Source organism: Platalea leucorodia (assembly GCF_965183815.1).
Source record: "Platalea leucorodia genome assembly, chromosome: 7".
Lineage (NCBI taxonomy): Eukaryota > Metazoa > Chordata > Aves > Pelecaniformes > Threskiornithidae > Platalea > Platalea leucorodia.
In genome coordinates, this window is record NC_138829.1 from 45,756,498 (window position 1) to 45,771,749 (window position 15,252).

The 15,252-nt window shown below is 39.5% G+C and overlaps 1 protein-coding gene across 26 annotated transcripts in view; it reads right to left on the reverse strand.

Annotated features, from left to right (window-relative positions):
- The window catches only part of CELF1 (CUGBP Elav-like family member 1), a gene marked incomplete at its 5' end in the record, with an annotated part of 71,693 nt that overhangs the window by 20,149 nt on the left and 36,292 nt on the right, over window positions 1-15,252 (reverse strand). For 16 of the 26 annotated variants that reach the window (XR_014228923.1, XR_014228924.1, XR_014228925.1 and 13 more), the window contains 6 exons: window positions 6,188-6,316; window positions 9,368-9,449; window positions 10,885-11,046; window positions 11,418-11,497; window positions 11,683-11,817; window positions 15,089-15,137. Coding sequence is in view for 23 of the 26 variants with exons in the window: in XM_082318699.1 (XP_082174825.1) it covers window positions 6,188-6,316; window positions 9,368-9,449; window positions 10,885-11,046; window positions 11,418-11,497; window positions 11,683-11,817; window positions 15,089-15,137 (637 nt within the window). The remainder of the gene's footprint in view (window positions 1-6,187; window positions 6,317-9,367; window positions 9,450-10,884; window positions 11,047-11,417; window positions 11,498-11,682; window positions 11,818-15,088; window positions 15,138-15,252) is intronic. The other 10 variants (XM_082318703.1, XM_082318681.1, XM_082318689.1 and 7 more) reach the window with 3 other exon arrangements.

Sequence of the window (15,252 nt, forward strand, 5' to 3'; positions counted from 1 at the left end):
AATATCTATCCTTGAAACATCACACAAGGTGAAAAAGACCTGAAACACAGATACTAGGGACATTAAAGAAAGCTCCAGTCAAACTGAACATATGGTTTTCCCATACTGCCAGAACAGGAACAGCAGATGCCCAGATTATTCTGACAGATGAAATAATTTTCCATTAAAAATCCCGCTGCAGCAGCTGGGGCCAGGGCCAAGAAAAGTCTTGGAATGTACATACAAAAGACATAGTCTGTCCTTTATTGACTGTGCCACTAACATCTTCAACCATGTTTACTCAATAAGAGAAGTCTACAGATGAAGTACCTAGCAGACTAACAGCTTACACGGCCTGCCAAATTCTACAACAGGTAGAGTTAGTTCTGCAGAAATAGACATCAAAATGATGAGAAAAAAAGTTTGCCAAGCTGGTATATTAAAAGAAACAGAGGTTCAAATTTAGGTCATCTACAAAGATTATGGACATGGTAAAATAAGAAAAGAATAGTATTTTTATGATTACATAGCAGTGGTTTTCCTAACAGGTTTGCGGACTACTTAGAAATCTAAAGAAGGTAAGTAAGAAAAGCTATGCATATTGCTACTAACCCAGAAGTTTAAATTTGCTGCACAAGATGCACTGGAAAATATTTGTGTCTTCTACAAATTAAAAGATACTGAAGACTAGTGCTGTAGAGGCATCTGCTTTCAAGAGATTGGCTGACCAAGTGGCTAACAGAAGAACTGAAATTCAGGCATTTTCAGTTTCCTTCATGTTTTTGTGATTCTCAGTTGTGCTGTGTACGTCCATTAAAACTTTGAAAAGAACCGTTAGCATCTTTCAAGCAGATTCACACACGCTACATATTCACCCCTTCATATACGTGGCACAAAGTCTCTGCTGGAGTGGAATATGGTAACTATTTAAATGGAATACAGCAAACTTGCCTAACAAGCCCCAGCAAAAGCTGTATCTAACAAAAACAGTTGTACCTAACAAAAGTTGCATGAGAACCCAGGGAGCTGCATTTCACTGTTTAGTTTTTGTACTGACAGAGGAAATGACAAACCTCCTCTAAGAAAAGTTCTAGACAAACTCTCTTAACAAGTCAAAAATTGAAAGACAATGTCCCAAACTATATTTTAAGATGCTTACTCTGAAGAAAAGGAGACAATTCCTGCCTTGCTATCAGTAGCATATTAAATGTTAGAAAAATACAGAGAAGAATTACAGTATAAGCCTCAAGCTGGTAGAAAAAAATAGCACAGCTGGGTGAATAAAAGCCAGCATTCAGAAATGATACAGCTTCCTCGATTTTAGAATATCACTTGTTTCTGCAACACTTCATTGCTAATCTGCATAATTCAAAAAGACACTACATTTGACAGATGAGAAAACCACTAAAAAAAAAAAACCACAATAAAACAGTAGTGGTATGGAAAAAAAAAAGAATGAAGCCAAGGCTAAGGAGCAAAGTAAAAGAGAGAACGGATGCCTTCCCTACTTTAAAAAGGTTGTGATTTAAATAAATTCATTTAAACCACCACAAAAAGCTGAACACACAGTTATTTTAGTTTAGCTGACTTTGTCAGAAATCTCTTTAAGCAAAACAAGAAGTGCTTTAGTACTGAAAACACCAAGAAAATTTAACAGTTTGGTTTCTTGTCTTTATCGTATGTATATAGGTATTGCTGTACTGAGTCAGCACCCTATTTCTGATAATGACTAAAGGCAGATAAATAACAGTAGAGCAGAAATACAGGGCAATTACAAAGGAATACTTCCTAGGTATAATCTATACACCAATGCAGCAATTTGCAAATCTAGGATTTTTTCAGACAAGGGCAATGTCTTCGTATTAAAGTTACAATTTTTATTCATTAATTTCAGTGCATTTTGAACACCAAATTGTTTGACTCTACTATGTTCTAAGGCACGAGTTCTGCAATTTAATCGTGCAGTATGCAAAGAAATAGCTCTTTTTATTTTTGAACTGTCAGCTGGCAACTTCACCTGATATCCTGTAATTCTTGTCTTGAAATATCTAATGACTGGTCTTTCCCTATTCATCTTCATCACACCATTAACATATTTGTAGGCTTCACTCATATCCTCCTCTCATGTCAGTCTTCTATTTTTCAGGCTGTCTCGTTGCTCCTAATAGGGAAGGAGTTCCACAGTTCTAGTCATCCTTTCTGTTCTTCTGGTTTTTGTGTATTATTTTAGATCAGAAAACAGCACACAGTAATGGGGATGGAAAACCAGTATAGCTGTATACGTGTTCTTTACTCCATCCCTAATTCTTAACATTGTTTCTGTGCAGTTTTTGGTGGGTTGTTGTTTTTTTGTTGTTTTTTTTTGTTGGGTTTTTTGTTTGTTTGGTTTTTTGGGTTTTTTTTGCTTGCTACTGAGGTTACGTTTTCTTAGATCTATCTACTGAGTTACATCTAGTCAAAAAGGCTAACTCTAACAAAACTAGCTGAAAATACTTGAAAAGGTTTTCAGAAAATCAGACTATGTAGTAAAGAATAGCTAGGAAACATAACAAAGCTCGGACAAGGACATCAGCTACCAACTTGTGGAGGTAGGTAAACTGAGGGAACAGTAAGTCTGTTCTAATTCAGTCATCTAGCATCCAAGAAATGAGCTAAAGAGCACTAAAATTCAGGCAATGAATCTGACTGAACTGTACCAGAATTAGTTCCAGTAAAAGCAGAAAGACTATGATGTCTTCGAAAACAATTTTGCTGCAGGCACACTAAGGTCAGCAAAGTCATCTAGTCTTTGCTGGACCTTTGATGGTTGCCTTTGAAAGGATGAGAAATAGAAACACACATCAGCTTTTGCAACGATTCTATTTTGCTCTGCAGCAGACAATTCTTACTGATGTCTGAGTCGAAAAAATGGCAGACGACACTCCAATCCTGAAATACTTCTATAATATTTTCTTGAATATCCCTTTCACAAGCTAGCAGTCTAAATGAGTTTATCTAAGGCCACAGTCTCTGTAACATGGATTACCTATTGACGGATGCAGCAGCAGTCTGTTCAGTTCCAAAGAGCTGCTGCTTTATTGCAAGGTTGAAGGTTTTGCTCCATCCTATTCTACACCAAAATACACAATACTGCTTGGAAATATCTAAACAAAATCACGTGTAATGAGTACAAAGACAGCACAACAACAATACTTAACACCTCTGAGTTCAACCATTCTGACATGTAACCTATGCATAGTCCACAGACTCTGCACTGTGTGGACTTCCAGGTTCCCCAAATATAAAAGGTATCAGTGCACGTGAAAGAAAATCAAAAAGGTAACTACGCATACTGATTGTCTGGATTTTTTCACCAATTATGCAATTTGAGGACAACCTGGGAGAGCTGTCCAAATAAGCATCAGGTGAACATTTGAATGACAGATGGATAGAAGTCAAGCCAGTAGTCATCTCATCTGCAGTTAGGTTTAAGAGGTTATCACAGTAGATGCTGCCATATGTCCCACACACAAGGAAGGCATTTACTAACACATGGTACTGAACAGCTATACACTTGAGTTTTTTCAAGGTCTAGGTTCAGGAGGGATGCTCTGAATGTGTGGAGTCCAACAGCCATCTATCTGAATACATACAGTGTGAATGCACATGTAAGTATTAATCAAAAGAGAATTTCAAGTTTGCTTTTTTAAGAGATAATAGCTAGTTCAGAGTAAAGGGTTAAAAAGTGGTATAATTACAGGAAGCATCATGAGATTGAATGCTGTCTGTATGCATTGAGGTTTCCCCTCCCCCAACTTAAGTAGTTTTTAAAAAGGTGAAGCATATTCATGCCTCTAATGAAAAGCACTGAAACTGTTTCAGAGTTTGATGTCAGTGACTACACACAGACCACATCCTCCAGAACTTTTTATTTCTTTTGAACAAAGCTAATCTCTCTACTCTTTAAATTATACTTGAAATTAAGTTTAAAGAGCAATACAATAGTGACTGCTTCAAGTTACAAGCTTGTGAAGAGCGAACTGACTGATACATCTTTATAGGATATTAATTCAAATGACCCATCATGATTACTTGATTGTTGACACACAATCATTTATTGGTATGACTGGCGATCAGAAAGTTGTTTGGATTCAGCACAGAAGGTGCTTAAAAATGGACTGCTCCTCACCCGCCAGGCTCTCCACCAGCATGACCAAAAGTGGAACAGAGTCCTGAGATATGTCTCTCATCAAGGGAAAAGGAACCGGCAGAGCACTGTGGAAAAGCCAAAATCACGGAGGGGAAACAATCCCAAAGAATCACACAATAGTAGTGTAACTTCAGCTGAAAGGGACCTTTGTGGATCATGGTCTGCTCAGAGCTGGTCTAACCTGAGTTAGGTCAGCCTGTTTGGGGTCCTTTCCAATTGCATTCTGAATCTCTGAAATGATGAAGATTCCACAGCCCCTCTTGCACCTGGTTCCTGAGCTTAATCACTCTCACCATTAATTTTATTTTTCTTTTATATACATTCAGAATCTTCTCTGTTGCAACTTGTGTCCATTGCCCTTGTCCTTTCACTGTACACTTCTGAGAAGAGGCTGTCTCTGCCTTTTCTAGCATGTCTGGCATTTGAACTTCACAACCTGCCAGTCCCTTTCCCCACCTCAGCAAATCAGAGAACAAACTTGCTCCAGTCAGTAGGCAAGAGAGCCAACACGGAAATTTTAGTTCTGAACTCTAGTCACAGCAAATTGTAACCTGACAATTCCAGCTTTGCTACTGCATGAGGAAATAGGGCAGAAATTCTCAGATACATTCTCCTTCGTGCTTTCTCTAGTGCATTAGTGGGTTATAAATGCAGCTCTTCTAAAGCCTCTATGCTTTCTTGTTTTTTTTAATTATAGAACAGGATACCGTAGCTGGGAGTCAAGATAAATGTTGAAATTTTAATCTTTAAGGATTGCAGACCACAAAGTTTTTATGTAAAAAAAACCCTGTCCAGCAACAGAACACTCTTTGAACTGAATTCTTTCTTGGGGATTTCTCTTAAGTAGAAAGCTGTGCAAAGCACTCATGGTTTAACTCCTGATCATGTGACATAAGGTTTTCTAAACAGCTTTTCCTTGTAATCTCTCTATAACCTCTTAGTCCAGCTCCTTGGTCCTCCTATGCAAGACAAAAAGCTACCTGTTGTAATTTAAAACACCCCCCAACCCGCTTTGGTCTCTCATAATCACAGGTGAGGATGTCAACTCTGTAGGCTGGATTTCAAAACTGGACAAGCTATTTGGCTTTTTATGAAAAACCAAAACCAAACCCACATTCCACGCCACATATGCTGGGAAACTGACACCCTGAAAATACAGGGTCTCCCTTCTCACGTCAGGATTTAGAAATAACTGAAAATAGGAGAGGAATGACTGAGTAGGATACTGATCCTCATTTGTGGTAAAAACTGAGCATGTCTGATGTAAGCACAATTTAATTTTCTTTTTGTTTTCTTGTTTGTTGCATTTAATGATCACATTTAACAATAAGGCAGCAAAAGAACACTACTTGGACATTCTAGCCTCTCTGGATAACGTACATAACCTAAAGTTAAAAAACAAACAAACAAAAACACCCAACACAAAAAAGCACAAAAAACCACCAAACCACAAAAAACCCCAGAAGAGCAAGATACTGATTTTTACGTGCAACTTACACACTCATTTCTAGACAACACTTTCCAATAAACGTGCTAGGGATCTGTTTATTCTGCTTCTATGAGATAGTTATAGTATCCTTGTCTTCATTAATGCCAGAGGAATATAAACTGTACTGCTCTAGTGCACAGAATGCATTACTTCACGCTTAAGGCATCTTCTATCTCCATGTCCAGAGGAACAGGGTACATCTGCCACAGTACCTGCCTAAAATCACAGATAAACCGAATATGTGATGAGATTGTAATAACGTGACTGGGAAGAGGCCACTTACCTTTCTGCTTCATGATGACCTCAAAAATTCTTTTTACTCTAAACACAGCAGGTACAAAAGCCTTTGCTGGTGGCAAAGATATCTACCCTAAACAAAGGCCAGTGAATCTGCTAGTAAAGCTGCTTGTCTATTCAAGAATCAACATGAAAGTGACAAAAAGGGATAGACAAAACAGGTGACATCTATCCTGAAACAACTCCTAAGGCAACCCATGTCATATCACACTACAGCATAAGCAGTCTCTTACCTGAGCTGGTGAGCACACTCAGGGGACTGCTGGAGGAGGTGAGTGCAGCAGTACCACTCGGTGTATTCTGAGCTGCACTGGCTGCAGCTGCTAATGCAGCCAGGTTCTGTAATTGCATCGCATTCAGTCCTGCAACACATTGAAGAATGCACAGTTTCTCCTGTAACAGTCACGATCATCCAAGCTTAACAGACCCAGCAACCTCAGCACATCCTGAGGGAGTAATGGGAAGGAGCTTAAAAACAACAGGCTTAATACTAGTTACTAATCTCTTCTACATTGCGATTCCTTCTTGTAACTAAAAAAGTTTTTCTTTGCCCAGATAGATGAGTTTCTGTAAAAGACCAGGTAGTCATGATCCCAGGTGTAGACTCCAGAGTACAGAAGTTTTCAAGCGGTGTTCTCTCCAGTCACAAAAGCATAGCAGCTTTAACTAAGAGTTAAGCCAGAGTCTGACAGCTCATCTGCAAGCCAGAGAACTTGTCTAGACACCAACCAATAAGCCCCTCTTGTGCCCCTCCACTCTCTTTGTATGGGAACAGCAATAACTGCAGAATTCTTTCAAGAAGGCCTACACACCACAGTGGCCACCAAGTCACACCTTTAACCCACCATCAGCTGAATATCAGCATATTTTGTTTGGTCCCCTTGGCAGCCAAGAAGCAACAGTCAATTGTGAGACAATGTTAAGCGGCAACTCCCGACCACAAGATCAGCCAATGCATGTGTAGGCTAGTCAGCTGGTCAAACAAAAGTGGTAAGGAAAACAAGAAACATCAGGCATGATGTGGGTAAGCAGCCAGGAATAGTGCAGGGAGAGGAAGGTATCCCTGTGTTGATGAACTTTTACTGGTCAATTTACTCATCTGACTCACCTTGATTTTGAGCCATAATTTTTGAATGAAACCATTCTGTCAGTACTGATACTGTTTGCCCTCTTTTCCTGCCATGGGATTATAACTGATATCCATCTTCTTCTGAATTCTGTATTTTTGCCATCCTTTGGTAGGCTAGCTCCGTTCTTCCAATTCTGCCTCTCTTCCCTTCTCCCTTATTTCCCCTTTTTGTCTCTACCTTTGCTTATTCTAACAATTCCTCCTCTTTTCATCTGAATTCAGACAATCCCTAGTAAAATTCTTCCCTACAAAATTAAAACCAAAATTAAATTAATCGCCATTCATATAACAACATCAAAATGTCCTAGGCAGATGTGACACCTCATCTTTTGGATGCTCGAAGCACACATCTCAAATAATTAAAATCTCAATTTTGTAATGTATGTAAACAGACAACACAAGTATGTGACAACGCAGTATAAACTATTTATTTTCTAAAAAACTTCTACTACCTTTAGCATAGTCTGTTGGGTTTTTTCCCCCCTCTTTTTCAATTGTTTTCTCTTTGTGACAGGGTCTGTTTCCCTAACCACATTTAGTACCTGAAACAAGAGGATTCTGCCTTTATTTAGATTCTCAAGGTGCCATTGTAACAAAAGCATGAAGTTAAAACCAAAAAGTTATATTTTTTGTTTTTATTGTGCTACAGAGGGTTAAAAGTCCAAGTGTTAGAGCTAGTGAAGAACAAAAAGCAGCTTGCTTCCTTTCTGAAGCAGTTTGGCATGTGCGCACTGCACCTGTCCTCTTGTCATCACATTGTTTTCCCATCTGCTTTCAAATAGGGTCAAGATTAAACTTCATCTACAAAGACTGATATAGTTTGGGATCTAATTACCCACTTAATATTTCTTTCTATGAATTTCAGGAAAGGAAGGAGATCAGCTGAGGTATTAACAGGACTTTGAAACTAAAACTCTTTCTGTGAAGAATCACAGACTTGGAATAATTCTTTCAAAACACCATGCAACATGCTATTTATATGTCCGAGTTCTCAATTTTTAAGGTGTTTTTTTAAATAGTGAAGATAGAATTACCCTGGAAATTTCATAGGCAACCTCAGCTAGTTAGTCCCTTCCCCCTGCCCCAATCCTTATCGTAGTAACAATTAACATGAACTGCTGTACTGTTTTTTTCCTTTATTACCACTTGCTTCTAAACAGACACAAGAGGAAGAAAAAACAGTATCATGCACATAACAAAATCTATTATAGATCACCACCACACAGGATATTAGTGAAACCGATTTTTAAAAAATCCCTTTTTGGCAAGAGTCTTAGATCTACAGAGCTCTGAAGAGGTCTAACGTGAAAAAAATAAACACAAGAAGCTAAGGTTAGAATGAACCTCAAGTATAAATCAGTATAAAGTTCTTACAACTGAAAACACAACAGTTTGCAAAAGCTTGTAATTGTTACTGATGGGTGCACCAACTCAAGTCAGATGTACAAAGACACTACTTTCTTAACGCTTTTAGATCAACCTCTGCACAGACAGGGCACGTAATATTGTGAACTACCATATAATTCCAGGAGGCAATTTAAAAAGCTTAAAACGTTCAGTATTAAAACCAAAACTATAGTTTTTCTGACAGCAGAAGAATTTAGAGAATGTGGTGAATGGAGTTACTAACATGTGTTTCATTATTCCTCACCCTGTGAAGACAGAAAGGACAATCAGTTTGCAGTCCCAGTACTGCTACACCTAGTGAATATTCTGACTAGCAGTCCACAGCAAGGAGTTTGGCTCATACCTATTAAGCTGGTATTTCCCCTAACAGCAATGGCGTAATCAATCGTAATCCAAACGAAGGAATTAAAGAACCTGAATGAAGGACTAGTTCACATCCCTACTGACATTGCATTTTCAACTTTTATGTATTTAAGAACAAATAATTTAAAACAGGAAACCTAAGAATACATTATCACTGAAACACATGCCTTAGTGCTTACTTCAAAACACAATGCTTCAAATATGCACCTGTTTGGATGAAAATAAATATACAGAGCCATCTTTTCATGCCCATAAGGAAAGATAATTTTAAATGCCAGAGGTAGGGCTGATTACCAGCATACCACAACTTACCTTGGGGACAATGGTTACCTAAGATTAAGAAGGAACATCCACACTTGTAGCAAAGGATTCCTGTCATTCTAAAGGAGTAGGTAAACTCAGGACTACTTATTTCAAATGAGGTTAATGTGTCTACAGCCTTTTGGCTACTTTCTCTACCCTCCTCCTCTTTTCTCTGGCACTGTACTTGTCTTCTGATGGAAAGAAAACTCACCTCCCATTGGGTGGAGGCTGCTCAACGTGTTCAGGTTCCCAGATGACGCAGCTGCTGTCTGCTGAAGGAGCTGCAAATAAAGCTAGACATTACACCAAAAAACAAAACAAGAGTGAGAGTGAGGGCTGGCTCCGCTTCTGGGAGAAACTGCATCACACCACAGCCAGAGCGCCGTCACAAAGGGAACTCCCACTGCCCATGCACCACATTGTAGCAAAGCGTAAAGAGAATTCCCCTTACACAACACAGCCAGAGCACCGCCATAGTGAAAATCCACATTGCCCATGCATCACATTGCAGCCAAAGCACCAGCACAATGCTTTCCCCACTCAACGTAATCAATGTTGAGGGAAGTTTATAGCTAATACACCAAGACAAAACCAGTAGAATCAGTAGTGACAGAGAACTCCTATCTAAAGTACCTCAGGCAGGACTGCCACCCCTAAGGACATACCACCCTCAAGCCAGACTTTACAGCTGACATTGCCAGCATAGGAAAAATGGCAAATGCCATAACAAAACCAAAAAGCCACTGTGAGAGGGAACCCCCTCCACTTTCCTTAAGCACAGTGGCCATGAGAGAAGTTTCAAGCCTCAGCTTGGAAGCTACTTAGAGGGATTTTCTATTCCTTTCTCCATTAACTAGGTGTTGTTATAAAAAATTCCAATCTATCAAACCTAAAGCAGTAGTAAAAGAGAGAATGCCCCCACTTCAACAGTACATATGCCAAGAATGAGATGAAATTTTCCTTTTCTGTTCCCCAGACCTGAATACTGAATACAGTTCTCACAGCTACTCTGGCAACCCACATGAGCCAGAGCACATCAGTTTATGAAAAGTTCACCCTTTAGGGAGCCAGCAAAATCAACTAAAATCAGTGACAAACAACAGACTACCTTCTGTTGTGTCATTTTAGCTAAAGAGAGTAGCTTCTCTCTATTTTCTGTAGGTTTTTTGGTGGTTTTTTTTTGTTGGTGGTTTTTTGGGGGGGAGGGGTTTGTTGGTTTTGGTTGTTTTTGTTTTTGTTTTTTACTGTGCACTGTGAGCTGTTGGCACTTCCAACCTGATCACCTTTTCTATTTGGACAGCACCAAGTGCTGTTCTAGGTTTCACTGGAAGGGGATAAAAGAAATAAAGGCTGAAAAAGGAAAAATAGAAGAGGAATACAAGAACTATGTCATCAGATAGACATGAAAAGGGCACTTATACGGGCAAACATTGAGGCCATAACATATGAAGAAAATCTTCCTAGCACAAAGTCATTCTACAGAAGACAGGGGAAAAAAAGTTTCAGTAGTTAGGTCTACAGTGACTGGGGTTGGAATCCTCACTTAAATGTATCCTGACTAGCTGTTAGCACATAACTTAATTTCAGCCTCCTCATTCACAAAATGGGGATTAAGAACCCTGCTCCCATCTATCAGGAGCCTTCTAAAAATGAATATGTTAAACACTACAAGAGAGTCAGACACTGTAATCCCTGAAGAGATGAAAAGAACCCAAATGAGAAACTCACTGCTAAGTACTGGGGTCCAAGTGTGTTGAGACCAGCCAGGTTTCCCCATACTGAGGCAGCACTGATCTGTTGCATTTGTTGCTGGAGTTGCTGAGCAATTCGTTTCTGCTCTTTGTCCTTCTGCGTGTCTGCAAATTTTACCACAATGGGAGAAGAGCAACCCTGCAAACAGCAATTCAAACAATTACATACTTGCTATCACCAGCAGTCACAAAAATACTGCATTAAGACTCAGTCATTGGAAGCATTCCCCTCCCCCCACATGCATGCATACATACACTTTTTTTTTTTCCCCCCAAACAGCACATTTCATTAAAGGTTCAAAATCTCTTTTGCTTTTAATTCTATTTGGTCTTTCAGCATTTTCTCTGCAAATGAAGTTTCTTAGGAGCAGAACAAACACAAAGGTCCAGGAGTAGTATTCATGAAGAAACACACACTGCACTTATCCTCTCTGCTCTCTAGTCCTCCAAACGCCATAGTGACTGCCTGACAAATTACATCTTCTCCTGACACCCACTAACTTGTTTTACCTCCATGGTTTGTGCTTGGTGCATTGCTTTGATTGCTGTTTGTGCCATGGCTCTTGTTGTAAAAGTCACAAATGCACAACCTGGGGAAAGAACAAAAAGGAACCAAGTCATTCACTACATCCACAATTACTAGGATGAATAAAGACATGAAAATGCCCGGGGAGGGGGTGGGGGGAATCACAAAAAGAGCTGAAATGCCACCTTGAGTTGCAAAAGGCAGCATGTAGTGGAGAACCTTGAACTGTCGGAAAAGCTTCCTGCTTACCTCGGCTCAGGCCATCTGGGCCCCGTAATATCCTGCATTCCTCAATCTGCCCAAAGGGGGAGAACATCACTCGGATATCATTTTCATTGCACTTCTTGGATATCATTCCAATAAACAACTTTCTATCTTCTACTGCTAAGAAATCAAAGGATAAGAGTATTACCAGCAAATATGCGCTTACTAGATCTTATTTTGTCAAGTCTTCTCCATCAACTGCAGTTATTTCCCTTGTATTTCGGGTAGGGGCTTGTCAAAAATCAGATTCCCAATAATGAAATCTCTTCAATCTAAGAGAATGCATATGAGATACCTCGATGAACCTGAAGGATGCCTGTTTTATGATGCTTTATGTTTACATTTTGCTGACTGTTTCTCCCTTGCAAGCCTATGAACTGCAAGAATGTAAGAAAAGGAAAAAAAAAATATATCAGGTTTAGCACTTCCCTGTACGTCCTACATTCAGTTCCTGGCAAGCGAGGGACTTGTAAAATATGCCAGGGACATATTTTACTGGACTATTTTCATGCTCTTTCCTCTGTCTCTTCTATTGTTAGATTACCAACATACCTAACTGTATCTAAACAAGCAAGTGAGCTGCAGAAAGCTTCTTTCTAGCCTCTTTATCATGCCAATCACTTAAATTTAGATCTGCTTATTTCCTCATGCTCCTGTCTCAACAGTGGAAGCAACAGCAGTTGCTAAAACAGAACAGTTTTAGTTCTCTTTCAGATTCATCCATTCTGATCTGTACCAAAAGCATGAAAATAACACCTCGAATCAGAATGATGAACTGTGTGCTACTGTATCTTGCCTCTAAATGCTGATGCTACTAGATATATTAGAGTTGAAGAATACCTTTCAGTGTGCAGACTATTTTAAAATAAATGGTCCAGAAAGACATTTCTTTTAACTTTTCATTTAGCAGTTACTAATGTCAGTTTAAGGTCACTTAAGAGAGTGGGGTGAATCTGAATCCAGAGCAGAACTTTGTACCTCTCATTTTACTTATTTAAGGATGCTAATCACCTCTGAAATACTTGCTTTTAAAGGACGAAGCAAATTATGCAGAACACCATTTGGAAATATAAAACAGCATGCAAATCAGCACAATATAAAATATAATAAGATGAAGGCTGTAGCACAATTTGAAGCCTCAAGAGAGAAAGTCTTCTCCTATTTAGTGCCATGGTGAGGGGAAATCAACTTATTTGCCAAGTCTTCTATGGTGTTGAAGAGGAAAATTCCAAAATATTCCAGCTGACGTGACTTTAACTGACTATTAAATCTTAATGTTGTACCCAGTTCACTTTCAAGCTCTTAGAGCAGAAAGCCGCTCTTACATCCTTTCTGCAGTCCATTTTAGTTCAAGAGATCCAGAATCCCTTTTATTAATGGCAAGTTAAAATACTTTAACTGATGCTTTCTTATTTATATTTTCACCTACACCTTTTACTAAAACTCATATAATCATATATTAGCCTCAGAACCGTCAACCTAAAATTCCATTAAATACTTTTTTCCTCTTTCCATTATTTTCCCAGGATATTTGTCTGCGTGTATAATGCAAGATCAGTTTTAGTTTAGAGAACCTATTCTGTTCTCCTCCCAACAATACTTCAAAAGAATTACTCCTTTCTAGATATATTTACACAGAAACATATTCTGTATACACATGGAGGAGTTTGCAGATGGAATTACTCCTACTGTATGTTACCCATATATCCCATCTTCTGTTTTCAAATATCTTAAGATGTAAGCTTTCTGGAACCAGGATTATCTTCTTCATGATGGAACACTAATCTTATAGTAACTATGGCAAATGAAGAAAATAAAATTCAGCCAAGCCTAGAAAGGCTGAAACTACAAGATGCTAAACACTTTCTTTGCTCATCTTGCAGCAATATATATACACACACATTTGAGCACGTATGTATGTACATATATAAACTCATCATGGAAATACATGGATAAATGATCATTTACCCAATGGTAGATGATGAATGTCTTAATCCATCTGAAATGGCCAATGTGCAGAAATATTCAGTTTTTCCTCTACTGAACTGTTGTGAATTCTCAATCTCCCTTGTATACTACAAGAAGTTTTAACTCCCACCCTAGCTGCAATAGGCCTTGCTTCAAATTGGTCAAGCACTTGAAAAAGCATTTCTAGATTTCATAGAATCATAGAACGGTTTGGGTTGAAAAGGATCTTAAAGTCCAAGCCCCTGCCATGGGCAGAGACACCTTCCACGACATCAGGTTGCTCAATGCCCCATCCAATCTGGCCTTGAACACTTCCAGGGATGAGGCATCCACAACCTCTCTGAGCAACCTGTTCCAGTGCCTCACTACCCTCACAGTAAAGAATTTCTTCCTAATATCTAATCTAAATCTACCCTCTTTCAGTTTAAAACTGTTACCCCTCTTCCTATCGCTACACTCCCTGATAAAGAATCCCTCCCCAACTTTCCTGTAGGCCCCCTTCAGGTACGAAGGCTGCTATAAGGTCTCCCTGCAGCCTTCTCTTCTCTAGGCTGGACAACCTCAACTCTCTCAGCCTGTCCTCATAGGAGAGGTGCTCCAGCCCTCTGATTATCTTCATGGCCCTCCTCTGGACACGCTCGAGCAGGTCCATGTCTTTCTTATGCTGGGGGCCCCAGAGCTGAACACAGTACTCCAGGTGGGGTCCCATGAGAGCGGAGCAGAGCGGGAGAATGACCTCCCTTGACCTGTTAGCCCTTCTTTTGATGCAGCCCAGGATATGACTGGCTTTCTGGCCTGTAGGTGCACATTGCTGGCTTATATTCAGTTTTTCATCCACCAACACCTCCAAGTCCTTTTCCACAGAACTGCTCTCAATCCACTCATCGCCCAGCCTGTATCCATGTTTGGGATTGCCCTGACCCAGGTGCAGGGCCTTACACTTGGCCTTGTTGAACTTCATGAGGTTTGCACAGACCCACCTCTCCAGCCTGTCAAGGTCCCCCGGATGGCAACCCTTCCCTCTAGACTATCAACCACAGCACTCAGCTTGGTGTCATCTGCAAACTTGCTGAGGGTGCACTCAATCCCACTGTCCATGTCCCCAACAAAGACTTAAACCATCTTAGTACAAAGAACTCCTCACTGTATGTTTCCCTAACTGACAACATGGTTCTACCACAAGCAGCAGCAATGGGAGATACCGAGTCATGGAATTTTAGAGACATCACTTACACTATCTACTGTAGTGAAAACACCCCTGCCCCCTTTTTTTTTTTTTCCTTCTCTTTTTTTTTTTTCTTCAAAAAAATCAGGTCTCCAATTCAAGAAGACTTCATCAGAAGCTGTTCAACAAAAGGAAAATCCTCAAGCTTCCCTATTAGCCCAAATGATGCCACCAAACTCAGACTTTAGTACAGCTTACCATTACTCTTTTCGCTGTCAGCTGGTTTCATCTGGATAGGATGGTGCATCTGAAATGTAAAAAGATTATTTAATCCTAGATGCATTCACTTTATACTATATGAAATACATCCCATAAGAACTTTGGAAGAAAGAAATGGTAGCCTAAACTGCCTCTACAGATGT